General features: G+C 46.1%; 13 protein-coding genes across 13 annotated transcripts; 7 read left to right on the top strand and 6 right to left on the bottom strand.

The window, feature by feature from the left end:
* Positions 1 to 3,298: 3,298 nt before the first annotated feature.
* Positions 3,299 to 4,582, bottom strand: LY89DRAFT_598436 (HSP70-domain-containing protein; the record flags this gene model as incomplete). The annotated part of the gene is made up of 1 exon (XM_018210042.1): positions 3,299 to 4,582. A coding segment is annotated over one exon (1,284 nt), but the record flags the coding sequence as incomplete, so codon positions are not given.
* Positions 4,583 to 5,668: 1,086 nt separating this feature from the next.
* Positions 5,669 to 6,819, bottom strand: LY89DRAFT_289336 (uncharacterized protein). The gene has a single exon (XM_018206511.1). The coding sequence runs from the start codon at positions 6,435 to 6,437 to the stop codon at positions 5,775 to 5,777; it is 663 nt and encodes a 220-aa protein (XP_018063860.1). The 5' UTR covers positions 6,438 to 6,819; the 3' UTR covers positions 5,669 to 5,774.
* On the top strand, positions 6,444 to 6,823 carry LY89DRAFT_690485 (uncharacterized protein). Its single transcript, XM_018216106.1, has one exon. It carries the CDS (start codon positions 6,509 to 6,511, stop codon positions 6,701 to 6,703), a length of 195 nt encoding a protein of 64 aa, XP_018063859.1. The 5' UTR covers positions 6,444 to 6,508; the 3' UTR covers positions 6,704 to 6,823.
* A 523-nt stretch (positions 6,824 to 7,346) lies between these two features.
* Positions 7,347 to 8,405, top strand: LY89DRAFT_657917 (putative NAD(P)H-dependent D-xylose reductase xyl1; the record flags this gene model as incomplete). Its single annotated transcript, XM_018212451.1, has 3 exons — positions 7,347 to 7,491; positions 7,534 to 7,728; positions 7,771 to 8,405. The coding sequence occupies 3 exons, from the start codon at positions 7,347 to 7,349 to the stop codon at positions 8,403 to 8,405; spliced, it is 975 nt and encodes a 324-aa protein (XP_018063858.1).
* Positions 8,406 to 8,458: 53 nt separating this feature from the next.
* Positions 8,459 to 9,587, bottom strand: LY89DRAFT_741209 (GroES-like protein; the record flags this gene model as incomplete). Its single annotated transcript, XM_018220680.1, has 4 exons — positions 8,459 to 9,082; positions 9,124 to 9,215; positions 9,259 to 9,522; positions 9,566 to 9,587. The coding sequence occupies 4 exons, from the start codon at positions 9,585 to 9,587 to the stop codon at positions 8,459 to 8,461; spliced, it is 1,002 nt and encodes a 333-aa protein (XP_018063857.1).
* A 435-nt stretch (positions 9,588 to 10,022) lies between these two features.
* LY89DRAFT_741208 (NAD(P)-binding protein) lies at positions 10,023 to 11,152 on the top strand (the record flags this gene model as incomplete). Its single annotated transcript, XM_018220679.1, has 3 exons — positions 10,023 to 10,554; positions 10,598 to 10,800; positions 10,844 to 11,152. The coding sequence occupies 3 exons, from the start codon at positions 10,023 to 10,025 to the stop codon at positions 11,150 to 11,152; spliced, it is 1,044 nt and encodes a 347-aa protein (XP_018063856.1).
* Positions 11,153 to 11,732: 580 nt separating this feature from the next.
* Positions 11,733 to 13,833, top strand: LY89DRAFT_598475 (putative Glutamyl-tRNA amidotransferase subunit A; the record flags this gene model as incomplete). The annotated part of the gene is made up of 4 exons (XM_018210043.1): positions 11,733 to 12,024; positions 12,102 to 13,500; positions 13,543 to 13,619; positions 13,664 to 13,833. 4 exons carry the CDS (start codon positions 11,733 to 11,735, stop codon positions 13,831 to 13,833), a joined length of 1,938 nt encoding a protein of 645 aa, XP_018063855.1.
* Positions 13,834 to 14,629: 796 nt separating this feature from the next.
* On the bottom strand, positions 14,630 to 16,681 carry LY89DRAFT_701473 (glycoside hydrolase; the record flags this gene model as incomplete). The annotated part of the gene is made up of 2 exons (XM_018217200.1): positions 14,630 to 16,414; positions 16,460 to 16,681. 2 exons carry the CDS (start codon positions 16,679 to 16,681, stop codon positions 14,630 to 14,632), a joined length of 2,007 nt encoding a protein of 668 aa, XP_018063854.1.
* Positions 16,682 to 18,018: 1,337 nt separating this feature from the next.
* LY89DRAFT_690482 (isochorismatase hydrolase-like protein) lies at positions 18,019 to 19,325 on the top strand. Its single transcript, XM_018216105.1, has 4 exons — positions 18,019 to 18,300; positions 18,344 to 18,810; positions 18,857 to 19,197; positions 19,242 to 19,325. The coding sequence occupies exons 1-3, from the start codon at positions 18,209 to 18,211 to the stop codon at positions 18,895 to 18,897; spliced, it is 600 nt and encodes a 199-aa protein (XP_018063853.1). The 5' UTR covers positions 18,019 to 18,208; the 3' UTR covers positions 18,898 to 19,197; positions 19,242 to 19,325.
* On the bottom strand, positions 19,238 to 19,864 carry LY89DRAFT_657898 (uncharacterized protein; the record flags this gene model as incomplete). The annotated part of the gene is made up of 1 exon (XM_018212450.1): positions 19,238 to 19,864. The coding sequence occupies one exon, from the start codon at positions 19,862 to 19,864 to the stop codon at positions 19,238 to 19,240; it is 627 nt and encodes a 208-aa protein (XP_018063852.1).
* Positions 19,865 to 21,000: 1,136 nt separating this feature from the next.
* LY89DRAFT_724471 (uncharacterized protein) lies at positions 21,001 to 22,166 on the top strand. The gene is made up of 3 exons (XM_018218902.1): positions 21,001 to 21,257; positions 21,405 to 21,733; positions 21,781 to 22,166. Exons 1-3 carry the CDS (start codon positions 21,104 to 21,106, stop codon positions 21,976 to 21,978), a joined length of 681 nt encoding a protein of 226 aa, XP_018063851.1. The 5' UTR covers positions 21,001 to 21,103; the 3' UTR covers positions 21,979 to 22,166.
* Positions 22,167 to 22,236: 70 nt separating this feature from the next.
* Positions 22,237 to 24,970, bottom strand: LY89DRAFT_628664 (putative polyubiquitin binding protein). The gene is made up of 3 exons (XM_018211187.1): positions 24,699 to 24,970; positions 23,521 to 24,654; positions 22,237 to 23,478 (listed from the first exon to the last, which is right to left on the bottom strand). Exons 1-3 carry the CDS (start codon positions 24,744 to 24,746, stop codon positions 22,345 to 22,347), a joined length of 2,316 nt encoding a protein of 771 aa, XP_018063850.1. The 5' UTR covers positions 24,747 to 24,970; the 3' UTR covers positions 22,237 to 22,344.
* A 423-nt stretch (positions 24,971 to 25,393) lies between these two features.
* On the top strand, positions 25,394 to 26,641 carry LY89DRAFT_701468 (WD40 repeat-like protein; the record flags this gene model as incomplete). Its single annotated transcript, XM_018217199.1, has 5 exons — positions 25,394 to 25,529; positions 25,575 to 25,614; positions 25,660 to 25,755; positions 25,801 to 26,453; positions 26,499 to 26,641. 5 exons carry the CDS (start codon positions 25,394 to 25,396, stop codon positions 26,639 to 26,641), a joined length of 1,068 nt encoding a protein of 355 aa, XP_018063849.1.
* Positions 26,642 to 26,688: the final 47 nt, after the last annotated feature.

Raw genomic sequence — 26,688 nt, 5'->3', positions numbered from 1 at the left:
CGGAGGTTTACTTTGGGATATGGTCACGTGCTTCGATGCTAAGAACTTTCAGGAAAGCGGGATTTCGACGTCAGAGAGCAAGGAAAAGGGATCTTCCGGTCTTTGAGGGCATCTCTATACATTTGCATTACACCAATTGTTTCAATTATCTATGTTCTCTTGGCTCTTTTCCCATGAGCCCCTGAATGCCAAGAAAATAAACGAATATCGTGACCAAAATACAAAGAACGTTCTTCCATCTTCGAAAACTGTATATATCTGTGTTATGTGTTAGGTGGAGTGGTGATGACTCTGAATTATGAAGACCGTGCGGAAGCATCTGGTGAAGGGTCGAACTATTAATTAATTCAAGAACCCTACAACGTGCTCAGGAATAGAGGCAGGGAAAACGGTCGCACGGTCAGCACTGGCAAGGAGCTAGATACGAATATACTGGTCACAGTGGAGTGATACTGTGGAGAAGTAGCTTTCCATTGTCAATCACAGCTTCTTCTATGGCAAGTCTCCTCAAACCTCGAACCTCCCACCTCTCTCCAGTCTGGCACATCCTGCTTGCCTTACAGCTTCTGGGCTCCCACTTTGCTCCTGTCTCACACACCTTCCCCCAGCTTTCCACATCCCTCCAGAACCACGCTTCCTTGAGTATTGACATTCCCATTCCCTTCTCAGAACAAGTAAGCCTCCAACCAAGATACCAATTCCAAGCAAGATACCTTCGACCATCACAACCTCCTTTAGTTCTCAGAGATCCTGGTGATGACTTGTAACCAATCCCTTGTTCTGATTATTCTTCATGCCGTCTCTCGCTGTCTATGGTCTTGCTTCGATTCGGGTCGTTTCGCGTCGTAAGATTTCCTACACCATCGGTATTTATCAGCGAGAGTATTCAAGGTGTTGGTTATAGAGGACTTTCCTCTTCAACCTGCGGTGCTAAAGACTGAACTATCTCGAGTAGATGTTGAAGCTGCTCTTCAGTGTGTTAGTAGGCGCGCAGGGAAAATCTCAGGGCAAATGCTTACTTACATATATCATCGACCTGTTTAGTACGCCCAGCATCTCCAACGAGAAGATTTTCAACTCGGCAATCTCAGTATTGTGGTCAAGACTCGAACAATAAATCGAAAGCCTCTAGAGAAATCGCTCATCCTCTGCCTAGTCAAATAGGATCCGAGCTCGTCAACCCCTGCGTCATGGTCAAGACTCAACCAGTATATCCAAGGCCTCTACACGCTCTTCTCCCACCTATTCGGGCAAGATCGGAACTTGGTAACTTCTACATTGTGGTCAAGACTCAACCAATGCATTAGAAACCTCATGAGACGCCCATCACCTGCCTGGTTGGGTAGATTCAGGACTTGGCAACTTCTGTATTGTGGAACCAATACATTAGATACCTAAACTCATGCCCCTTGACCACCTCCGGTGATCTTAGGGTGCGAACTGAAATCCTTCAAACACTTTTGATGATATCAGGAATTCAGCTGCGGTGTATTTTTTCTTCTTGAGAGTTCCCCCCTCTAATGTCTACCCCTAGCGATAGACACCACAAGACTCCCGTCGAGTGGCTTGGACGATAGTCCGAGGTTCAAGAACCTCCCTGAAGTTGTCCAGTAAAAGTAACGAACCAGAGGATCGCCCTTAAACCTTGTCCAGTCAGGATTTTACAGCGTCGCTGCCGCCCATAAACTACGCCATAGTTCAGGACTTGCTCTGACAATGAATGGTCAAAGACCTGAGATATCATTATCAGCTCTGGGAACCGAAGTTGTATTTGTTTGCCGGGTACATTAGATTTCCCTTAATCTCCATAAAGCTCCGCCTTATGGAGGAAAGCAGCCAGAGAAGAACGAAGTTCACTAAGGCAAAATCAATTTTCGCCGTGAATACGCGAGGGTAAACTATCGACTCGGCCATTTCAAACCTGTAGAGAGTCCCCTACAAGTTCTTCAGTGACCTAAACGTTGGCCAACGGACCACTGTAAAGTAGTCAGAAGACTTGGCAATCTAAAAGATGCACAGCACGAAGCTATGCGACTTATTTGAAAACCTCATCGAGTCACATGGGACAGCACTCGATCGCGTCTTTCTTTGGCTTTGAGATACTATTGCATTCCATGCTCAATCCGCAGGTTCGTAGCCGACACCTATGACAGGGAGAGAGTCCGGCTTCGCCAGCCGTGATAGTGAAGGAGTGTGGCTTGATATGTGATCGAGTGGGTGGAGGACATTCCCGTTGGGGGTAGCTGCGCAGGTAGGGAGTAGATGGCAAAGGGATCAACATGTTGCCAAGAAGGAGTTGATCTGAATAATATTTACGCGCGTCAGCAGCCGCCATGAGAAGCTTGGAAACATCGTTCGGGTGGGGAGCTTGACGTAAAGATGAATCTGCGCCAGTGCAGCCAAGTATCACAGGTATCATCGAGTTCGGGAAAAAGTGGAATTGGAGTAGGCGCTATCGAACAACGATATCGTACGCAAGAAATTGTGCTCGAAGCTATCCTCGTTCTGGATCAGGCTTCGGCTCCGCTTTTTGCGATATAATGTCGTCATTTATCGCTATTATATCGTGGAAGGCAATATTCAACTCGATTATTATTCAAGTAATTTTGAATCAATCGATTGAATATCCGCTATATCGTACACGTGACCCGTATAATAGTTGTTCCAGCTCCGTAGCCAATAGCCACCCTAGTCACTAGCAGCCTAAGGCTATGAATACTGACTAGCCGAAGGCTAAACAAATAATAGCCGCATTGTGGCTTTCATTATTTAAAATAAGTGGAGCACCACCAATCTCAGCCGAGGCTCAGCCGAGGCTATAAGTTCGAAGCCTTAAAATCCAGAAATCTAGGCATTGAATTTCTATTTTTAGTACTAATATTAATATATCGGGTTTTTTTTCACCATTTACGCTATGTGCGATATATTCGATTATTCATTCAATATCGGGTTCAAAAAAAGGGACGATATAATATCGTTTATTCAATCAGGGAATTGGATATCGTTACGATATTATCGATAATATCGATTCCGCGCCGAAGCCTGTTCTGGATAGAATTGTTGTGAAACTTGATGGAGGAGTATGGGTTTTGCGGCTTCGCGGTTAACAATATTTTGGGCGACCTCGCAAGGCTGAGCTCACCCCTAGGGCATGAACTACGTTAGATAGAATGTCCCAAGTTCTAAGAATATCCAATCATTTCACCCTGGCTTTACACCGCGATTTCCATTGCCTCCGTGCTCCTGAATGCCAAGACAAATCGGTCGTTCTTCATAATACATTTGATCCTCCATCTACTCAACGCGCAAAACCATCAACCAAAAATGTACCATAAACGCTTCTCCAAGATCTTCCAAGCCACCCTGTCTCTCTCTCCTTATACGAATTCTTGACAATTCTATCCACAACCTTGAACCTTCCCATCCCATTCTTCTCAATCACCTCCTTCTCCTCCAAATCTTTTTCCCATTCAATCTCTGCTTCCATGATCATCCAATCCACCTCGTCTAACCTGCCACTATACCTAATATCCTCAATCTGAAGCTTCACATCTCCTGCTATCACTTCCAAACCTCCATTCGTGTCGACCTGAAAATATACATCAACTGGAACTCCTGGAGTCACAGGAACATTCAAAGTCCCAAGGAATTTGGTCTTGCTAGTAATCGATCCTGCTCCTGCGTGTACGTTCAATTGTATTGATGTCTGGCTATCCTCAACAGTGACGATGGTAATCCTTTTCGATGTAGGTAAGACCGAATTTCGAGGAACAACACAGATGAAGATGCCTCCATTATCAATTCCTAATGACAACGGAGTGTAACCCCAAAATTGAAAAGGAAACATACCATCCGACTCATAACCAAGCACCTCAGCTTGCTTGGCAATGCCTCGAACGATCACTTCGTCTGAACTGATCCCTTCGAGAACCTTCTTGCCAAAATAGGCTTCCACAAATGGTCGTATTCTTGCGGCATTCCGAGGTTCTCCAGTGAGGATTATACCATCGATTTGACCTTTATACAACTTGGCTTCTTTGAGGACTCTTTTGATCAATGGTATCGTCCTGTTGAATGTTCTTTCATGAACCTCTTTTAGCTCCTTTTGTGCGAGAGAATAAGTGATCTTGGCCGATGTTTTGCTTGATAGGGTATTCAACGCTTTTGTAACCTGAGATCTCATGTCTGGCGTCCCAATGACATGTTCAAGGACTGCTTGATCGTATTGTTCGCTACTAACCTTCGCACTGGCTAGAGACATGATCTCAAGAGACATGATCTCAAACACTCCTCGATCAATAGTCATCAGAGTAACATCGCATGTGTTGAAGCCAAGCTGATAAACGAGGATGTTAAGTTCGTCATTGCTCCGATCAAGTTCATATCCTATTCCAGCTGCAGTTGCTTCATTGACAACACGGAGAACTTCTAAACCTGCAGACTTGCCAGCATCTTTTGTTGCTTGTCTCTGGGTATCGTTGAAGTATGTTGGGACGGAAACGACGGCATGGGTGATGTTCGTACCAAGTTGATCTTCGGCTGCAGCTTTCAGTTGCTTCATGATATGAGAGGAGACTTGTTCATCGAAGTGAGGGCGTCTGAGACATAAGCGGGGTTTTGCCAAGTTGGAAGCACTTACTTGATGCAAACATCATCAAGACAAGATGGTATCGACTCCTGGCCTTGGTCATTGACAATGATTTGAAATTTTCCCTTCCGAAATATTCCCACACGAGAAGTTTCTCCAAGTTCGATACCGATTACTGCAGGCATCAGCTGAGTCTCAAGACAGGCAAACACTTACCTTCGCCATATTCGCCTAGCTCCCCAATGGGATCATCTGGTGAATTGATTTGCTGGGGCTGGGGGCGAAAGATGATGGCAAGGTAGAGAGCGAGTGAGAATGTGATTACTGCGAGGATTTGATTTCTTCGAGACATTTTGTCTTAATGCTTCAGATGACTTCTCGATCAAGGTTCTTAAGATAGAGATTTCAGAGAGCTGTCCTCTTGTAATGACTCACTTTAAGCTCGTTGCCTTTGTTGAGGGTACTGGGTCGTGAGGCCAGATATAGTCGTTGAGAGAGCGTGATTGGTTCGTGGGAACGAGTGACTGACAACTGAACGATACTGAGCAACTGAAGACTTGGCAAAGCAGGAAAAGAACAAAATATTGTGGCAGCAACTTCCAGAGCCATTGTGTCGCACTAGATGGATGCACACAAGGAGACTTCATTGAAGAATGAAGTCAACTGCAATCCATCTGCCAGTCTCGAGATGGTATCGACGAGAACGAAAATACAAATAGAACAACAGTACATATCAGCAGCTGCACGCTGTAAAGATTCCTCTGCTGTGAAGGATCATATCTTCCACTTGGAACTTCTGGTCGGGAAGGCAAAATTCAGGTTTCGAGGCAGATGGATCTGTGATCTTTGAGAACCATGAACGTGTCCTCTTTCGTATATCCCATTCTTCCCTCTCCAATGTGGGACGGGGTTGAAGCTTTCGTAGAAGGACAAGATGGACCGAATCCAGACATTTTGAGTGCGTTTGATACGGTGAAGTCGGGGTTGAGGAAAGGGACATTGAGGCGGTGTATCATGGCAGAATCGCCTGCTGGTGAAAACGCGAAGATTCACGAATATTTGACTTCGACTACACAACATGTGCTGCTATGGTTGACACAGTCTCCGCAGATTTGACTAAATCGCATCAACGCTTCTATGTTCTCTGCTGACCGATCAAGCGCTAGGACGATGCATCAGCCTTCGATCAAGCAACCAATGTGCCAAAGAAAACAGCGTGATAGACTCCAGCATCCCCAGCATCCCCAACCTCTACGAAGCCACCATTTTCACACTTCAAAGCTGCAGACGAAACGTTCAAGGATATCAGCCATGTATGCCTGCGACGTGCTGCTTCCTTCAGCTCGAGTACACACCGCGGGCAGCAGATTTGAAGAAGATCTCGAACCTTGGGCAGGAAGTGGGCTCGGACAAAGCTGCATACAGTACATACTCGAAATATGAACCCCTCGAGGAGCCCATGTAGACAATGTAGAGAGGGAATAATTCCCTTGGGCATTCCGCGAACAATCCTCCTCTCCCGGCTATTACCATACGACTGCGGACCTCCATGACTTTTTATCGTCATTATTCCAGCATCTCCCAACTTCTTCTCCCAAATTAGTACAACTACACAGTTTCTTGGGCAAAGACAGCAGCTTGTGATCGTCTGCCAATGCACTACAAGAGAATGGACTAGCCTTGAAGCATCTGCTGGGAATTGAAGTCGGGAAAGGTCGAATATAGCAGTCAGGAGAATGCGTCTGTTGAAAAGACCAGAACGGTTTGGAAGTCCACCCCGATGATGGAATCTACGAACGACGCACAATCTCGGTGTCCAAATTGGCGGACACCATGGGTTTATTTCCATTCCTTCCCGAGATCCTATGATACCGCTCTTCGTCGCCTAGTACGAACTTTTCCGAAGCGGTGTCGACGAGAATGGATACAGATCACATCTCTTTGTCTCAGGCCTCGAGCTTATCTGCCAATGTTTCAACTCCCTTCTTCATTGAAAAGCCTGCTTTTGCTCTGTTCTTGTACCTGCATGTTCTCGTCTTCTTCAAGCGCTCATACTATTTCAGAACCATTAGAGCTAGAGTTTTGGCTTGCAGCAGATCGAGTGACTGCTGCTGACTGCCCCTATCTCAGCCTGACTTCACCACAACCCCAAGAGTTGAGTCCAAGTTGATTACGCGAAGGCTGGTGGTCATGCTTCACAGTTTCCTTCTACTCTATTCTATTCGGCACATTGGCCTACCCAGTCTGCAAAATGAATGCTACTTGGAAATCAGCTGTTGTCTCCTTTTCAAAATCTTGAGATGATTGGAGCGCTTGTTCAGGAAAACTCCGAACTTCCAACACGCCATCATTGCAACCTTTTCTTCAGCTGAAACTAGATTGCCACGGTCCACCGGAGGAGACAATGTTGATATTCTACTCTGAAAGGTCCTCAACCTGGCTTCACGATCGCTAGAATCTCGCTGAATGTTCAAACTGAAGTCGATCATTCATCAACTTCCTTTCATCTGATCATCTTACCTTAGTTCTCGTTTTTTGCGTTCGAATTTTCTAGACCATCTCATTCTTTCCCTTGGTCGTTCATGATTCTTCTCCGGATAATTACAACACGTGATGCACACATTTATCCGGTCTCCATCAACATCTGACCACGAGCTTTTAGTTCTTCATCATGTCACAATGGCACGCCATGAATCTCCAAGATGGAAGACTATAAATTCCCAAGATACCTCTGTACTTCAAATCAATTCAAACAATCATGCCAAATCATACACTCACCTTGAACAATGGCACCAAGATGCCCCTCGTGGGCCATGGTCTATGGAAAATACCAAATGACAGAATAGCTGATCAAGTTTACAATGCCATCAAAGCAGGATACCGTTTATTTGATGGAGCCTGTGGTAAGTACTCTCACTCTCATCCAGATACCTCTAACTCTTCAGATTACGGCAACGAAGTAGAAGCTGGTCAAGGGATTGCAAGAGCCATCAAAGAAGGTATCGTCAAACGAGAAGAACTCTTCATCGTGTCAAAACTTTGGAACACTTTCCATGAACGAGAACATGTTGAGCCAATATGTCGGAAGCAATTGAAAGATTGGGGTTTAGAATATTTTGATCTATTCATCATGCATTTCCGTAAGTTCATTTACCTCACCCTGACCCAAGCTAACTTCTCAGCCATCGCTCTTCGTTATGTGGACCCTGCTGTTCGTTATCCACCAGCATGGTTCTACGATGGTGTTACTCCAACTGACATTCAACTCTCAAACGCCACGATCCGGGAAACATGGGAAGCAATGGAACATCTCGTCGATATTGGTCTCGTTCGCTCAATCGGCATCAGCAACTTCAATTGCTCATCCATCCTCGATCTTCTTCGATATGCACGCATTCGTCCTGCCACTCTCCAAGTCGAACATCATCCTTATCTCGTTCAAAAACCACTCATGGAGTTTGCCAAGAAAGAAGGAATCACTGTCACAGCTTACAGTAGCTTTGGTCCAACAGGCTATGTCGAAATGGATCTCGAACATGCAGTCAAAACGCCCCATCTCTTCGAACATCCTGTAATCAACGAAATCGCTCGAGCTCATGGCAAATCTCCACCACAAATCTTACTCAGATGGTCTACTCAACAAGGTATCGCCGTCGTTCCAAAAAGTGACACCCTACCGATGTTGCTCGAAAACCTAGATGCAAAAGGATTTGATCTGACAGAAGAAGAAATCAAGGAAATTGACGGACTGGATCAAAATTTGAGGTTCAATGATCCTTGGATTGTACGTACTCCTGCATTTCTCGTTCCATACTAACTTCAACAGTACTTTGGCTGCCTTCCCATCTTCTCGTGATCAGTTAATTCATCTCAGCTCACAATACAAATAATCTTTCCCTTTGACTGATTACTTTCCATCAAAGCATGTGCCTCTTGAATATCCTTCCAATCAAAGACCTTTTCAATCGGAACTTGAAAGGTCCCATCCACGAATTTCGGCAAAGCAAACTCTACCAACAAATCTCTCAACTTATGCTGGTAGTCCAGATCACGACTTCTCAATCTGCTTCCTTCCCAACGCAAGCGTTTGTTCTCGAGCAACCCAATGTCCAGACCAGCTTCAAGTTTCGATCCACTCATACTGGCAAGTTGAACAATCTTTCCATCCATGGCTGCTGCTTCAAAGTTTCCTTGGGAGTTGTTCTTTCCAATAAAGTCAATGGTCACATCTACTCCATGACCATCAGTAGCACCCAGAACTCCCTTTACCCAGTCATCTTTATGATAATTGAATCCTTTCGTGGCTCCCAGTTCTTCACAAAATTGTATTTTGTCATCGGATCCTGCTGTCACAAAGATAGACTTGGCTCCTGCGGCTTTCGCCAACTGAATGCCAGCAATCGAGACAGCCGATGCTCCAGCATGCCACAGGACATTATCGCCAGGTTTGAAGCACCCTACGAGGTGAAGTGCTTGCGTAGCAGTAATCCAAGTCTATCGATTAGCTTTGTTTTCGTCAAAGATGAAAGTCTTACCTCGGGAATTCCGGCAGCTACTGTCCATGATAGTTCTTTTGGCTTACGAATGAGCATCCTCGTTGAGGAGACTAGGTACTCTGCATATGCGCCTTGTTCTGTTAGTACGATCTCAGAAGTTCTTGAAAGTCTTACCTCCATAGGCCAATCCAAAGACTTCATCTCCTATCTTGAAATCCGATTCACTACCCAATCCCTCAATCACTCCAGAGAACTCCACTCCAAGAATCTTTCCACCTTGAGGCGGAACATTGTACTTGCCCTCTCGTTGCATCAAGTCCATTCGATTAAGCCCGAAAGCATGGATCTTGATCAATGCTTGAGATTTCCCTGGTTGAGGTTTGGGGATGTCGGAATTCATGAAGAGGTGGGAAACTGGCCCCGTGCCATCTTTGATATCTAAATCTGTGAGTTGGATTCATATCCTTGAGATAGTTCATACCAATTGCTCTCATTGTTGCCATGTTTTCGAAAATCTGTGCTTAGAGGCCCATTTCCCCTCCCCTTCACTTATATCCCGAAAATTCCATCCCTCCATTCCGCATCATGGACTTCTTTCGGCTATTTCAAGGCGAATCTCGCAATGCCTCCTTGTTACACTGCGTCATTTCTGACAAGAAATCCAATCCGATATACATTCTCCTGCAAGTGGTTTAGTCAGACTTCAATTGACCATGCTGACACACCCTGTGGGTCGGAATACTTTCCGTGTTGCAATGAAAATGATTCTGATTCGATCATTGAACTTCCTGTTCTGATTTTCCGCATAAACCCCTGACTAAAAGCGGAATTAATGCACTATGATTGGGGATGTCCGCTTCATGGGTGCCGGAATCATAGCCGAAGCAATTTTGATATAAAGCCGGCCATTTTCATCTCAAATTCACCACCATCTCAAGATGTCTCGAGTTCTGCTCACCGGTGCGAATGGCTTTATTGGCTCACACATTCTTGAACATCTCCTCAATCAAGGCTTCTCAGTTCGAGCTATCATTCGAAGCGAATCCAAAGCAAAACAAGTTCTCGCTGATTTCCCCAATAAAGGAACACAACTTGATTTTGGAATCGTTCCAGACATCACCGCTCCTGGAGCTTTTGACGATGTCGTGAAGTCTTCCCCACCATTCGATACCATCATCCATTCCGCCTCTCCCTTCCTCTATCGTGTCATCTCAGATAATCGCGAATTCCTCGATCCAGCTATCAAGGGTACTCTCGAAGTTTTGAAATCCGTCAAAGCTCATGCACCAACAGTGAAGCGAGTGGTCATCACGAGTAGTTGTGCTGCTGTGGTCAACTTTGGAGCACCTCCCGACGCCCCGAAGAAGATTTACACTGAGGATGATTGGAATCCCACAACATGGGAGAGCGCATTAGTTGGAACGCAAAACAATGCGTATCAAGCTAGCAAGAAGTTTGCTGAGAAATCAGGTCAGTCATCTCCAGTCGTGGGAGATCTAGCTAACGAAAATAGCATGGGATTTCGTCGAAAAAGAGAAACCAAACTTTGATCTCGTCACCTTGACCCCACCCATGGTTTATGGACCACTTCGCCATTCAGTCAAGAGTGTCAAAGAATTGAATCAATCAAATTCGAGAATTTATGGCTTATTTGTCGATTCAAAGAAAGATGCAGAACTTCCACCAAATGGAATGCATGTGTATACGGATGTCCGAGTAAGTCAACTTCACTCGGAACGAGCAAAACTAACAAGAACAGGATCTAGCAGAAGCGCATATCAAAGCAGTGGCCGTACCTGAAGCTTCAGGTCAACGATTCATCATCTGCGCTGGACAGATCTCTTCGCAACAGATCTCTGATATGTTGAGGAAGGATATCCCGGAATTGGGGGAGAGAACACCAGAGGGAACGCCTGGTGGAAACCCATTGCCTGAGAATGCGTATGAGTGTAGCAGTGCCAAGGCAGAGAAAGTTCTTGGATTAAAATTTCATAGGAAGGAGGAAACATTTGTGAAGTTGGCGAAACAATTACTTGAAATTGAAAAGAAAGAGAAGGCAGGGCAGTGAGGGGCAATGGATTGGAGGATAAAGCAGGATGAAAATGAGGCCGACGACTTTCTTCGAGTACAAGATGTTCTTCCGAATTATCCGAATTTGACGATTCAACTATTAATGAAAATAATTATATCCCATCTTACCCCATGCGCAAATGCTCTCGGTTCCAAAAAAGGAAGGCACTATCCTCCCCTTATCTCGCCAAGGTTTACCGAACCGCCAACACGGGTACGCCAAGCTTATCTTCCCCCACTGTTGACTTCAAAGTAAACATCACAACAGCCTCAATGCTGACTAGGAGCGGTGTACCAAGAGATAATTGGAGACCCAGCCTTTCCGTGATCCTTCCATGCAAAGGCCAATGCAGCAGCGGATGGAATTCACACCGAATTGACAATTGAGACCCCGCACTCTCGACAAGGGCATTTCCCATCGACAAGGAATCCTTATCTCGATGGTAAGTAAATATGCAGGAACCATCAATAGTTCAAGGGTAGCTTTTACTCTCTGCACGTTCCTAAACCTCGAAAGTGGGCATTTTATATCTCTCATTCCCCAAATCTTGTATCTTTATCCCTCTCACTCCGTCAAGATGGCGCACGCTTTCCTCGCCTTGAGTTTGGCAGTTACTGTTAATGCCATTGTATCAATATCTGGACAGACATTGATAGTCAATGGAGTCGATTATTATGCTGCTCCAGAGTCCGTCTCCATTATTTCTGCTACAGCAGATATGCTGAGTTCAGCAGCGACAATTGGTGTGGATTTAATTCCTTTGACTGTTATGGAAGATACCACGAGTTCTTTCACAACTTCTGTATTCAGATCTATAGTTGGAAATTACACTTCATCCGATGATGTGTTCAATGCTGGTTTCCTTCAAGGTATGCTCCACCCGTCCCCTTAATACCCTTGTCCCTCTTCACCTTCTCTTTCCTCCTCGATCTCACTAACTCTCCAGCCATCTACCTGAAACATACCGGATCCTCTCCAGCAACAGTTCAATATCCTCTCGGAGCAGCCCTCACAGAATACGGAACCAAACTCTTCATGCCCTCCAGAGCCTACACATCCTCAGTCGAAGCCCAAGGACACAATTTCACAGGATGGAGAACAGAACTTCCTCCTGGTCCATATTTCATGTCTGCATCCACCGGTGATATCTACCAAGCATACAGACTCTACTCTGACGTTCAAGGAGCTTTCACTGAAGGATTGAAACCCAACACAGATGGCACATTTTCAATTCTTAGTGCTGCCATTCCAGGAGCTCAAAGTCTCACGATTGGAGTCCCTTCCAGGCTCTACTACACCAAGACTGCCGCTCAACCGCTTGCAGGTGTACGGCTCGGTGTAAAAGATATTTATGATATCGCTGGAATCAAGACAAGTTGTGGAAACCGTGCTTACTATGATCTTTACCCTCCTCGAAATGTCACAGCTGTTGCCGTTCAAACGCTCATCGATGCAGGAGCTGTCATTATTGGAAAGATGAAGACATCTCAGTTCGCCAATGGAGAGACGGCCACTGCAGATTGGGTGGACTACCATTCCCCTTTCAACATCCGTGGAGATGGTTACCAAGATCCTTCCTCCTCGTCTTCTGGTCCAGGAGCAGGAATTGGTTCTTATGATTGGCTTGATATCGGCCTTGGATCAGATACTGGTGGATCGATTCGTGGACCATCTGAAGTGAATGGTTGTTTCGGAAATAGACCTTCACACGGTCTCGTTAGCCTTGATGGCGTGATGCCGCTCTCTCCGAACCTTGACACTGCAGGATTCCTCACCCGAGATCCATTTCTCTGGCATGAAGCAGCGAAAGCTCTCTATGGTAGCAACATCGCAAGCAACTTCACCTCATTCCCTACCAAAATCCTCACATCCGGCTTCCCTACCTCTGCATCTAACGAAGCGAATACCATCCTACTCGATTTCGTCTCACAGCTTCAAACATTCCTCAACGCCTCAACCACTGCTCTCGACGTTGAGTCTCTCTGGTCAACAAATGGTCCAGCAGCAGCAGGAGGAGATTCCATCGACGACTATCTTGGAATCGTCTATCCAGTGTTGATCGCCCAGCAACAATACTCACTCTTCACCCTCCCATTCTACGCCGATTATGCAGCTGCTCATGATGGAAAGCGACCATTCGTTGATCCTGCACCATTGATTCGATGGGCGTACGGCCAGAATAATGTTAGTGCTGATGCCACAACTCAAGCCTTGCAGAACAAGACTGTATTCATGGATTGGTGGTCAACTGAAGTGATCACACCGAGTGTTGAGAGTTGTAGCGACAGTATTCTGTTATATGTTGGAAGCGATGCTACTCCGAATTATCGAAACCTTTATCGAAAGTAAGTATTCTACTCGTTGAAGATAAAGACTGACGAGAACAGTTCACCTGTACCTCCAACCGGGTTTAGCATCTCGCGTGTGTCGAACTTTGCTGAAGTTCCTGATATGGTGTTCCCAAGTAAGACTTCCATTGTCCGTGGGGATGTGAGCTGACATCCACAGTCGGCCAAGCTGCATACAATTCCACGATAACACTGCAAGAGGAGTATCTACCCGTGACGGTGGATGTTGTGGCTGCTAGGGGATGTGATGGGATGATATTTGGACTTGCGGAGGCGTTGACTAATGCTGGGATATTGAAAGTACCAGGGACAGGAAGTTTGATGTATTGAGTGGTAATTGAATAATGAGGGAGAGAACCTGATTTTCTGTAGAAATCTGGATTAACAGTGACTTGAGTGTGACGGTGACAAGCAGATGTACTCCACAGTAACTGATGGCCTAAGCCACGAGCATCGGAATGTGGCATGGTTTCCCAGCACAAGGCGTTGGAGTTGAGGAACACTCATGAGAGCAGAGCTACCGTGCTCGATAGATGGGCCAAGAAGGGGGAACGATACAGTGACTCGGTTGAAGACGAAGGTGACTCAAGCGTCAACTGATGGCGAGAAGTATGGCCTGCTCTTATTCAACGTTATTCAACGTTAAATCTGCTGCCTTGCAGTCTCTAACCACCAAGAAGATATGGCATTTTTCTGCAGGTAGAGCCCAGATTGTCCAACCCAGCGGCGAAAGAAAATGAACAGCTAAAGTGACACTTGCCTTCCGAAGATCTGGTATCTGGAAGTTGCTAGTAAGATGTTTGTACATATAGAGAAGTAAAAGCAAAGCATCTGCAGAAGTCAAAGTGAACGAATGAGGGAAAATCCAACTCAGGTCCGCTGACTCCGGCGTTGACCCCATCAAGCAGCTCTGCAACATACAAGGTACTCAAGCAACCATAACCATCAAGAGCAGAAAGAACCTCGCTGCGACAAAACGCTCTGCTCAAGTCCTCATTATCTATCTACAGACCCCCGGCCTGGATCTGATCTGGCCCCAATTCGTTATAATGTACAGAATGTAACGTTGATGCTCCCATGTTTTCCCCTAACGCCAGAAAATGATCAATACCCCACCCATATGCTCTTACGAAACCGTCTTTCCTCCACAACTAGGAATCACCACTCCATCTTTCAACTTTCGATTGACATCCATCAATCCCCAATGATCCTCCCATTCCTCTCCAGGAGTATCATAAACGATCTTCCATGGTTCATCAAACGCTTCGAACCAGAAATAATTCGTTCCATTGGTCAGAGCATCACAGACCCAATCACCCATGAACGTATTCATCTCTGTGATACCTGCTATAGACCCATTGGTACATGTCGTTGCTGCACCACAATCCATTCCTCCAATCGATGGCCAGCCTGTTTCTGAGATGACATTCTTCGTGATATCAGTCTTCAATATTGTATCATGTCCAGTCCAGAAATCCCACGTCCATCCTGCTGCTTCTTCGGCTGTAACTCCAGCAAAGAAAGGATGAATATTTGCCATCAAGTAATCGACTTGGTCAGCAAACTTAGCAGTCCAATTATCTCCAAGATCCGAACTGGCAACGGGAAGACTGATGCCCATAGACGTCAGATTGCTCTTGACACCTGTGATGACATCGCCGAGCTGTGTAACAGTCATATCTTGTCGAAAGAGAACCTCATTTCCCACAATGACACCCACAAACGATGCTGAGCCGTATTTCTTGAAGATATCATACATCTGAGCTATTTGTCGAGTATTTGTTGTAGTATTCGTATCGAGCCAAACACCCATCCACACCTTCACCGTGCCATTCAAGCCTAGCTGATCAATCGAGTGAAGAAGCATCTCGGTTTGATTGCAATCGGTGCCGTAAAGTCGAACGGTATTGGTGAGTTGAGAGAGAACAGCAAGATCTCTTGTAACATTGTTCTGAGATGGTGGATAGGAAAGACAATCGGGGTATTGCGTATACATCGGAGTATAATCGATACCAGGAAAGACCTTGTGAAGATCTGGATTGTTCATCAAAGCTACAATCTCTGGTGAATTCTTGTTGAGGTCGCCATTGGCCGCTGTATCTTGTCCAGCTGATTGTCCAGCAGGTGAAGAAGACGAGGATCCGGAATGTCTCGACGCCAGGATTCCACCAACGGTACCACCTACAATAGCTGCCAAGATCAAAAATCCAACGACGCAAATAACGAGCCACCTCAGCTTCTTACTCCCTGTCGATTGCTTGTTCAACCACGCACTCTTCTCTTCCCCTTCTCTCATGACAGGATCGTATGCTGTTGGAGCTGCATTTCCACTCCCAGCCCGTCCAACCAAACCCCCTAATGCTCCTAAAACACCTCCTGTAGCAGCAGCTCCAGCAGCAGGGACAGCATGATCAGAATGACGACCTAAGCTCAGCATCGATCCACGACTCTGTTGTCTGTATTCCAATCCATCATCACCATCATCTGCAATAGTATTTGGATCGAATTGCGTCAAACTCGGATCCACATTTCTCGAATATCGAAACTCATTGTAGGGAGGGTTGTCGACATAAGGTTGATGTTCGAAACTGTGGGGGGACCGCGAAACAGTGGATCGTGATTGTGGAGTCGCCATACCTGGAGGGAAAGCTGCTGCACCTAGAGGTGTCAACGAAGTTGATGACATCTCCGAATGTCTTGCCGTTGGTCGAGTGAACGAATCTTCCAAAGGTATGTTTTCCTCCACTCGTGAATCATAGCCTGGTGTATTTCTCATGGCTTCCAAACCACTCTCCCTCGCATTCGCATCTGCGACCGTCATCGCGATACCTGCCATTCCTCCAGCTGCTTGTTCTCCAAAATTATCTGCTCCTGGAGTGATATTGGAGTATGCTGAATTGGTATAGCCTAGCTCTCGACCCCACAGCCTTCCTTCGGAATCTCGATATGGAGGAACGTCGCGATGTGGAGGTGGAGGTGGTGCCGTTATCGTCTCTCCATAACCTTGCAGAGGTTCTCGATCTCGACTGTATCTTCGTGCAGCTCTTAAACGATTGAAAGAGCTGTCGGGGTGTGCGGTAGGATTGTAAGGTGTGTGTGATGGTGAATTGAGCTGTTCAGGAGTCCTCCTTCCGTCATAAGGCTGGTCGTCGTCTTCAAAGGAATAACGATGCTGCATGTCGAAAGAGAAGAGAAGAAAAGAAGAGAGGAACAGGAGATGATGTGTTCGTTACAGTCAGACTATCTGACCCCAATGTCTCGTATTGTGCAGGATCATGAACTAGTTTGTTGGCCAGGCTGTCTCTCGTATTGTTTATTCGGGGGTGTTCGGCGGGAGGTAAGGATAGCAATCCGGTTTCTGGGTATCAAAACAAGGAACAAATTGAGAGATGGGGAATTGCGATGGAGAAGTATATTTTGACGAAATCGTTCAATCGTTTACAAAGGTAAAAATGCGGCTGTGAATAGGGTGTGTAGAGAGGAGTTTTAACATCTGAATCAGCTGGATGGAGGAATACGAAGTGGTGGCATTTTTGACTCTCTTTTCCTGCCGTAAAGTGAAGGGCGGGCGTGCGAAGGCGAGGCTGGTTGGCTGATGAACGCCTCACTAAAACCGAAGCGGGGGCTGTGTGCCTGGAAATAGTTAAAGCGTAGGCTTTGGAGTGCTGAAGGAATAATGGCCTGAGCATGAATCTTTTGATAGAAGCAATGCGTTTCTTTGAGCTCGTTCTTGGATATGTTTTTTTGTGCAGAAGAAAAGCGCAAACAATTGTTGTCAGTCTGATGGAGAATTGTCGTGATTCTGCTCGAGGCTCTACCTTCTGCTGATCACCCCCTGACCATGCCACCACCAAGTTGCCGCCCGACGAGGCTTATTTGTGGGGCAGGAAAAATGAACCAGCGAAACCGGATTTGGGCCAGTTCATTTATTTGAAGCAAGAGAATCTCTCTTGTTTCGTGGTGAATCGAGATCCTTTCTTTCCTCTTACGTTGCATAGATGCTGAGTTTCTGTGCTCGATTTCCTGTACCTCAATCTGTGCCTCTTCATGGACACATTATGGCAAGGCTGTCACTTGTCAATCTTGTTATCAGGTTTCACATTTATTAATCTTGAGCCTTCTTCGTGAGGCTGTGAAGTTGGAATAGGATATTAGGTCGGGCAGCTTCGAGGAGCAGGCTCTGTGTTCAAGACATTCACATGGAAAATACTGTACAGTACTACCCGATGAAATGGGTGCTTGATGTTCTAGATTCGTAGGAACAGATGCCTGCATAGTATCGGACCTAGAAGTTGCTACTCAAGCCTACCAAAGTCTCACTCACTGGCGCATCTCCGATTACTGATGCCTCCAGCTTGCGCTTTGTCAGCTTATTCTTGCATATGCTATCAAAAGATTCAAGAAGTCCGAGAGATCTTCTTTGGATGTCTGGATGTCCGATCCAATCAGAATAGATATGTCATCAAATAACCGTCTTGAGAACTCTGAGCTCATGCCCCATCATCATTACCTAAACTCCCAAATCTATCAAATTCAATGTTCCAAGAGCGAGGCTTAAAGCCACGATAGCGTCATCACCAAGATATTAGCTCCGGAAACAGCTCCGGGAACAGGTGGGCCGTGATACCCCTCAATTGCCCCTCCCATTAACTATAAGTATAACCATAATCGAAAGAAGCATAACAAACTCTAAAATAACTTCAACATGGCAAAAGCATTCAGAGAACTCATCGGTGTTTCACCATCCACTGCTTCCACAAATGATAGTGTCTTGATAATCATCGATGCTCAAAACGAGTATGTACATTCTCCATTCGTCCGACATTGACTAATTTGTCAGGTATGCTACTGGACATTTAAAGACAGAGAATGTTCAATCAACACGCAAAGCTATCTCCACTCTCCTCGAGAAATACCGTGCTGCCTCCGCACCGCTTGTACATGTCGTTCATCAAGTCCCAGAAGGAGCTCCAGTCTTCACCCCAAATTCTGACCTCGCAAAAGAGTTCGCAGAGCTTGAACCCAAGGGAGATGAGAAGGTTATTCAGAAGCAACAGCCAGGATCTTTCACCGGAACGGATCTGGACGAATTCTTGAAGAAGTCAGGGAAGAACAAGATCGTTTTGACAGGATATATGGCGCATGTTTGTGTCAGTACCACTGCTAGACAAGCTGCCGAGAGAGGGTATGATGTGATCATCGCAGAAGATGCGGTGGGAGATAGGAATATTCCTGGGGTGAATGCAGAGGATTTGGTGAGCGTGACGTTGGCAGAGTTGGCAGATGCTTTTGGAAGTGTGGTGAAGGCTGGAAGTATTAGCTAGATATCTAGGAAGGCTGGAGAAACATTTACTTGTCTCCAAGACAACCTCGCGAGGTCCAACATTCCGATGATTGCAATGTCCGTCCTTGCTGAAGACTTTCTGCTGCTTCAGTGTCCTCAAGGCTTTAATGTCCATCCCTGCTACAGAAGCCTTTCTCCCTCGATGTCCTCAAGTATTTGATGTCTGATCCTGCTCCAGAACATCTGCTTCTTGAATGTCTCTTGTCCCTATCCCTCAAGCTCCTCAAGATCCCGCCTCTGCCCGCCAATATATCTTGGTATCCGAGAAATCATGTCGTACTTGTGGGAAATCGAGAATCCGACAATCCTTCACCATTTCTTTTAAAGACTTTTTAATTCCAGCATTCGACCTGCAGATATCAGCAATTATCCTACACCGAATAGGAAAACTCACCCATCAAATCTACCAAAGTTCTCCACATCCGTTCCAATCAACACCGCAGGTCTTGGTCCATCACTGAAACTCTGATACACCGGACCATAGCAATGAATAGCATACACCAAGCTTCCTGTCCCAACGGCAGCAAATGCTCCTGGATCATCCACCACCTTGTATCCCAAGCTCGTCAAAAACTCCTTGTCCAATTCCGTGTACTGAGGGTCTTGAAGCACAACTGGCAGATCAAGAGCCCCAAGGACAGTCTGCAGAGCAGCCAATTGTGTGGCGCTCGCTCTTCTGCCTTCTCTTCTCGAGCTCTGCAGACTTCCTAGACCAAGAACAACGGCATTCTCAATCTTCATTCCCTCCAGCTTCTCCCTCAAAGCTCCACATGCATCGCTCTCCTCCCAAGCCTTCTTCCAATGCTCGAAATCCGCCCTCATCTCGTCCAGCGTTCGATTGATATAGCTGACCCCATTAACTTCGAAATCCCCACCATGGAAGGTCGGCTTAGGTATCGTCTTCGCTTTCGGAGTATCGACAATCAAGGTCCAACCATCCTCATACACAACCTCTCTCCTCTTGGTATGAACAATGCCTTTCCCCTCCACGGGCTTCGATTTCTTCTTTCGGGTCATGTCGATGCGTTTCCAAATAAAAACCACGCAGATCACACCAATACATTCACATGCAGCAATTCCCGAAAAGTAAAGTTTTTAGTGTGGATTTATTTTTAGCTCACTCGGCAGAATCTGACCGCCTGAGCAAGGACCCCGAAACGGACATTCCCGCCTTTGCGCCTTGTTGATACTTCTTCCCATCGCCAAACTCATTTCGACAAGAAACATGCCATGTACGGCGAGGCGCCCAGTTGATGTGATGAGATCTGGTGATTCATGTTACGACTTTTAGGGTTATTGTGATATTGGGAGATCAGACAGACGCTCCGTCAAAAGTTAGACTAGATCTGGAGTTACGGTTCAGGTAGGATGATTGATTTGAATTAACGATGAATCCTCGCATGAAAGTTACGAATAAGGTGGTGAGGGAGACTCCAATGAGGGGATCTTGATCGACCAGATTCGTCGTCAGTCGTTGATTTACAAGATTTCTACGGTAAGCTGACAGTCTTTTGCCACGGAATTTTGAGTGCCTCAGTCGGGTTCTTGGCCTCTCGAGTCTCTTCCCAAAGCATGTTGCTGCATCATCTCTTGTGCCTGAACGGGTATATTGATTCTCGGGACCAACATCAATATCAGAATCGAAACGAATCAAAGCGGTTACCTTACCCAACATTCGGCACTCTCTTTCTATCTCCATCCGTCTCTGTGCTTCCTGCTCGTCTCCGGATGTGATTCCATTGTTCTCATCCCTCCAAGCGCCAGCACTCGAAGCGAGAGTTACCCAACCCCTGAAACTACATTGGCGCTACCCCTCCATTAGCTACCATTGGCTCCCGCTCTGCAAATCATGATCTGGCAATTCTTGGTCTAACCCCTTTTCCTCTAGAATACCCGTCGCTGCTCTCCCATCTCGCCCTCGATTGGCTGGCACAGTGAAGCTTACAGCCGCCCATCTGCAGGCGCATCAATGTCAGCGCTCTCACTTGCAGCTTCCAAGGTGGGTGATTGATTGGAGAGACATTTTGCACTGCTCTGCGGTGTCTGGATCAAAAAGGCGAGGGGAGCCAAGATGGCTGCGTTTTTGCGACCCCATCTTCTTCTCAACTCAACCTCACTCCATATTGTTGTCGTCGCCGTGTATCTTTTTCCTCATCGTCCTGTCTTGCGATCCTCGAACACGATCTGGTATCTGGCTTCGAGATTATACGAAATTACTTTTGCCGAGTCGAGTTCGCAGTCACACCTCATATCACCATGTTCTTCCCCTCGTCGATATTATCCGCGGTGGTCGCGATAGCGAGTTTGGTGGTTGTTCAAGCGCATACAGTCATCACATATCCAGGGTGGAGAGGAGACAATCTGATTACGAATGATACTTTTCCTTATGGCATGCAGTGGATGTATCCTTGTAAGTATTTTCGGTATCTGCGGAGAAGAGGCACGAGTGATTAGATATGGATATCAAGCAGGAGTTCTGCTGGCTTCATATCTCCGCAGCTGGAAGTCCAGCTTCTTCTTTCTCGTACTCGTTTTCCATTCATACTAACTTCTCCAGGCGGTGGCATGCGAACAACCACAAATCGAACATTATGGCCTACAACAGGAGGAGCAATCGCCCTCCAACCCGGTTGGTTCCAAGGCCATGCCACGGCATTCTTCTACATCAATCTCGGCTTCGGTACCGATGGACCAGATCAAGGACCACCAAATATGTCATTCCCCATGGTTCCCGTATTTCAAATCGTTGGTCCAAACAAGAACCCCTACCCAGGAACCTTCTGTCTCCCACAAGTTCCTCTACCAGCAAATACGACTGTGAATGTCGGAGATAATGCGACGATTCAAGTGGTGGAAACTGCTATTCATGGAGCGAGTTTGTTTTCGGTGGGTACTCTGATCTGACTGACAAGGACGAAGCTAATACCTTCCAGTGCGTCGATATCACATTCGCAGCACCAGAAACGGTAGCAGCGCAGATGGAAGTTAATGCTTCGAATTGCTTCAACAGCTCCGATATATCTTTTAACAACGTTTTCTCGATCAGTGGCTCGACGTCTGGTGCTTCAAGAACAATCGCTACAGCGTCATTCTTACCACTTGCTAGTCTATTGATGTGGGCTTTCCTATAAAGGGGACGAGGTTTCGACTTGTAGATATTCTTTTGGATTAGCCTGGTTGGGTTTGGGTTGTATATTTGGCGTTGGAAGGGTACAAGCGTTGTCCCGACATATGGATTGTAATTTTCTATCCTTGAACTTTGGGGAGTGGTAGATGTCAGTGATCACATCATGAATAAAGACTCTCAAATCACCCGAGGAATGGTAGATTTCAGTGATCCCATCATGAATATAGAATTCGAACCAGAAATCTGAATATTGTGAATGTCAGTCACATCATGAATTGAGACTAAATCAGAAATCTAAACAGTTTCATGTGCAAGCTATGCTATGCTGCTTTTGAGAACCGCCAAATGCTTCGTTTCGTTCATCTCTTCATCACTTCAATAGTCCCCTGATCTCTCCTGCTAAATTCTTGATCCTAGGATCCATAGCCTTACCCACCGCAGTCGAAACACTCTTCTCAATTCCATAGACATCCTTCGCCGCACTCTTAATCTCATCATCCAGAGTAAGAAGAGTCCCAGTAGCCACCAAAGCTCTATAAACAGCCTCAGAATCAGTCTGAGTCGACAGAATCTTGCCAAGGATATCTAGCACAGCCAGAACATGCTCAAACGAAGTCTTATCACCCTCAGACTTGAAGTAGACGGAGTAGTTGATATAAACGGTGCTTGCTGCAACGAGAAGGTTTCGATTGGTGCTATTGGCTATCGATGCTGTAATAACCTTCTGGATCTTGTCGAACTCTCGAACGGCAAGCTGTCGACCTTCCATCGATTCGAATAAGTTGGCAAATGCTCGAACAGCCATCATGACATGGTTCTCGGCAGGAGTTTCCGTCTCTGTCGCTCCAACTTCGAGGATATCCACGATATTGGCGCCTCCTGAATGCGTAAATGTAGCAGTATCTGGTGCAACGACCAAAAGACGAAGAAGATCAAGTCCAGGTAGCCGGTCTTTGTATGGCCATTCAATAGCCAATTTGATAGCTAGATCTAATCCTCCTCTTACAGATTGCGATGTCTTGGTCGCACCAACGGTCTCAAGATGCTTGCATAAATTAGAGAGAACAGTAAGCTCTGTCGGGTTCATCGAAATATCCTTGCGACCTTCTGCGAGTAAGGCCTGGTTCAGTTCCGTGATCTTCTTTTGCATCGCTGGGATTCTTGCAACAAGAATATTCAAATAATCCTTCTGGGGTAAGATCTTTGGAGGAGCTGTCACACTTGGTGCGTTCGTTTCTCCTGGTCGATATCGATTCTCACTTCCCCATGGATCCGGTCCAGTTGGAGCTGGGGCTGCTGGACCAACTGTGGCACCTTGCGTATTCGTGGTAATGAAATTCGCAACCTGATCAAGATACGTAATCGGCAGCTCATTATCTTGAATGAACTTTGTCGCTGCTTCATATGGATTTGAAGCCAAGTTGTAGGGTAACTTCAACGGTGGCTTCCCATCCTCGATATCCACATCAAACACAAAGTCGTATTCTTGTCCGAGATAGTCGACCTACGGAATTAGTCAAATCCAACAAAAGTTTACCAAACATACCTTCTTCCCACTGCTACCAACGGCATCAACGACAGTTCCAACATTGATCCATTGGTTTTCAGCAGCAGACCATGTATGCGCCGTAACTGCCCCATTCAACTCCTTAATCATCTGAACCTGTCCATCCTTGGTCCCGGATTTTTGTGTCAAAAATTGTGGCCCAGGTAAATTCTCCTTGTTCACAGATACTGTCTGTTGAGGTATCGAAGATCCCTTGACAGCTTCATCGAATTGTGCTACTGTTTCAGCAGCTGCCACTCTTTCCTCACTTCGTGTAAACACCCTAACCACTTTGTCACTTGCTCCAGAGACGATATCTCCATTCTCCGCACAAACAGCCACACCCCAAACGGAAATCGCAGGATGCGTAATCGTTTGTATGCACTCGGTTCCTTTCCATATCCTCACTGTACGATCCTCTCCAGAACTGGCCAGCTCACCAGTTGGAAGAGCCGCCAGAGAATAGATGAAACTCTCGTGTCCGTGTAGCTCTGCAATCTGCTTCCCAGATATCGACCACAGTCGAATAATACCCTCGTTATCTGCAGAAGCGAAATCTGCCCCTGAGGGATGACCTTTGGGTACTCGACATAGTGCTCGAATCGGACCTCTGCTGGCCTGAAATGTATTGAGAAGCTTGCCGGACTTGTGGAATAATCGAATCTTTTGGTCAGCGCAACCAGTAATGATCTTCTCTGGATCATAAGCAAGAACCGCCCAAACAGTTCCCTCATGTCCTCTCAGCACTATATCAGATTCCCACTTCCCAATAGGCCATATTCGAGCATCATGATCCCATGAGCCACTGACAATATATTTGCCTTCTTGGTCGATATCCAAAGCACACACGTCCCTACTATGTCCTAGCAAAAGGGCTTCTGCGTTATCTTCTGCTGCTCTTGAAGGTTGTCGAACATCAATGACCACATCCTTGCCACTAGAAACAATCAAACCTTCGGGGTATTCAGCATTCGGCGGGAGGTATGCCACTGTGTTCATCCATGCGCCGGCGTGAGAGGAGATGGTGTCATCGTAAACAGGGTGGTTTTCGGAGGTGAGTTTCCATAATCTGACCGTGCCATCTCGAGAAGCCGAAAGGACAGCTTTTGATGTTGGAAATGCTACGCCACGGACCTGGAAGATGTCAGATTGTAATTAGGATGCGGCACAGAACTAACATCATCATCATGACCAGATAGAGAGGCAGAGAGCTTGTATGCTGCCATTGTCACCAGACCAGGCAATGCGCCGGATATGAAGCTCTGTTGTAGTGGGGGAAATGCGCCAGATGGATATCAAGCTGTTGGTGGGGAGCAGGGAATGTGACTAATGAGACCGTGAAGAACTTTATTAATGAAAGTACCTCTCCAGTCGACCTTGAAGATATCGTGCCTACGGTGAAGTTCTCAAAAAGAAAAATAAGAAATTCACAGAAAGATTTCCATGTTCATCGACCTGATTCCTCTTGCTTTGGCAGCCGCGTTTGTTATCGTTATCCGCTTAAAAGAATTTCCACCTCCGACGCTAGACGCTACGCTAGTGTAACTCTGAAATTCAAGCTCGAGAATGCCCTCCATCTCTCCTTTCTTCTTCACGAAGAGCCCTTGAACTGTAGTAATACCATTCGGGTGCGCTCTTTGTGTTTGTTGTCGAGGAGGAGTATCACGAAATCATTCGCATCAAGAAACAGTAACGACCTTTACGACCTTTGCAACGAATCTTCTTATCTTTACTTGAATATCCCTTCTTTTCGATACCAAGCTTCGAAGACTTCCCACCCTCTAAACTCGGTCCCATATTTCGCTCTTTGCTACAACCAAACTCGAATTCGAAATTCCTTGCCTTCGCATTCCATTCAAAGACACCTACAATCATGGCAGGACCTGAAACTCCAAAAGCCGCCGTTCCTTTAACATGTCATGGACATTCACGCCCTGTTACTCATTTGGGATTCTCTGGGTTTGCAAATTCTGAAGAGGATGAATACTACATGATATCTGCATGCAAGGGTGGGTTTCTTCAATTTCAAGAAGTACACTGCTGATGCGAAACAGATAATAATCCTATGCTTCGAGATGGTGTGACTGGAGATTGGTACGTTTAGTGTCAGGATCGCAGAGGCTATAGCTAACAACAAAGGATTGGGACATTCTTTGGCCACAAAGGCGCCGTCTACCAAGCTCGACTCTCTCCTGATGCCAATACAGCTGCCACAGCATCTGCAGACTTTACAGCGTAAGTTTACAATGGCAGCGCTTTAGCAACTACTAACAAAATCAGCAAGGTATGGGATACACACACCGGCGAGGCTATCTTTACCTTCCAACATAACCACATTGTTCGAGCTGTCGCTTTCCCTCATGAATCCAACTCCTTGCTTGCGACAGGAGGGATGGAGAAGAAGCTACGCCTTTTCGACCTCGATAATGCGAATGCTATAACTGCTCCCACCGCAAATGGAGCCTCTACTCCGAACGGTAATGGAGCAGTGGATTCGAAAATCATTTCAGCAGAAGCTGGCTTCGAAATTGGTGCAGGAGTTCACAAAGGCACGATCAAATCCATTGTCTGGACTCGCGATCCAAATATCCTCGTCACAGCTGCAGATGATAAAGTCATAAGATGGTGGGATTTGGCAAATCGCGCAGTCATCCAGGAGAAGATTGTGGATGGAGACATTGGATCTTGCGAATTTACGAACATTAAGCCCCAATCCAATGACATTGGATCTGGTTTACCAGTCTTGTGCATCGCAGCAGGCAAGATGGTTTACTTTTATGGTGGAAATGATGCTCGAACTTTGATCAAGAGTGTCACTCTCCCATATACTGTCGCAAGTGTTGCTCTTCACCCGATGCAACGAAAGTTCATCACTGGTGGGGTTGCAGATACTTGGGCCAAGGTATATGATTATGACAGTGAGCAGGAGATTGGTAAGTCTGCTAGATTGGTGCTGAATATCTACTGACGCCTCTCAGACCTCCACAAAGGCCACCATGGTCCTATTTGGAGTATCAGCTTCTCTCCTGATGGAAAACTTTATTCGACTGGCAGCGAGGATGGTACCATCAAGTTGTGGAAGAATTGCCAAGGAGCATATGGATTGTGGAAGACGGAATGATTCTGGATCATGATACCACAAGGAGTAAGGCGTTGTATTGATTTGGA

Source organism: Mollisia scopiformis, assembly GCF_001500285.1.
Source record: "Mollisia scopiformis unplaced genomic scaffold LY89scaffold_29, whole genome shotgun sequence".
Taxonomy (NCBI): domain Eukaryota; kingdom Fungi; phylum Ascomycota; class Leotiomycetes; order Helotiales; family Mollisiaceae; genus Mollisia; species Mollisia scopiformis.
Note: the sequence above shows the minus strand (reverse complement) of the source record. Positions and strands in the feature narration are given on the sequence as shown.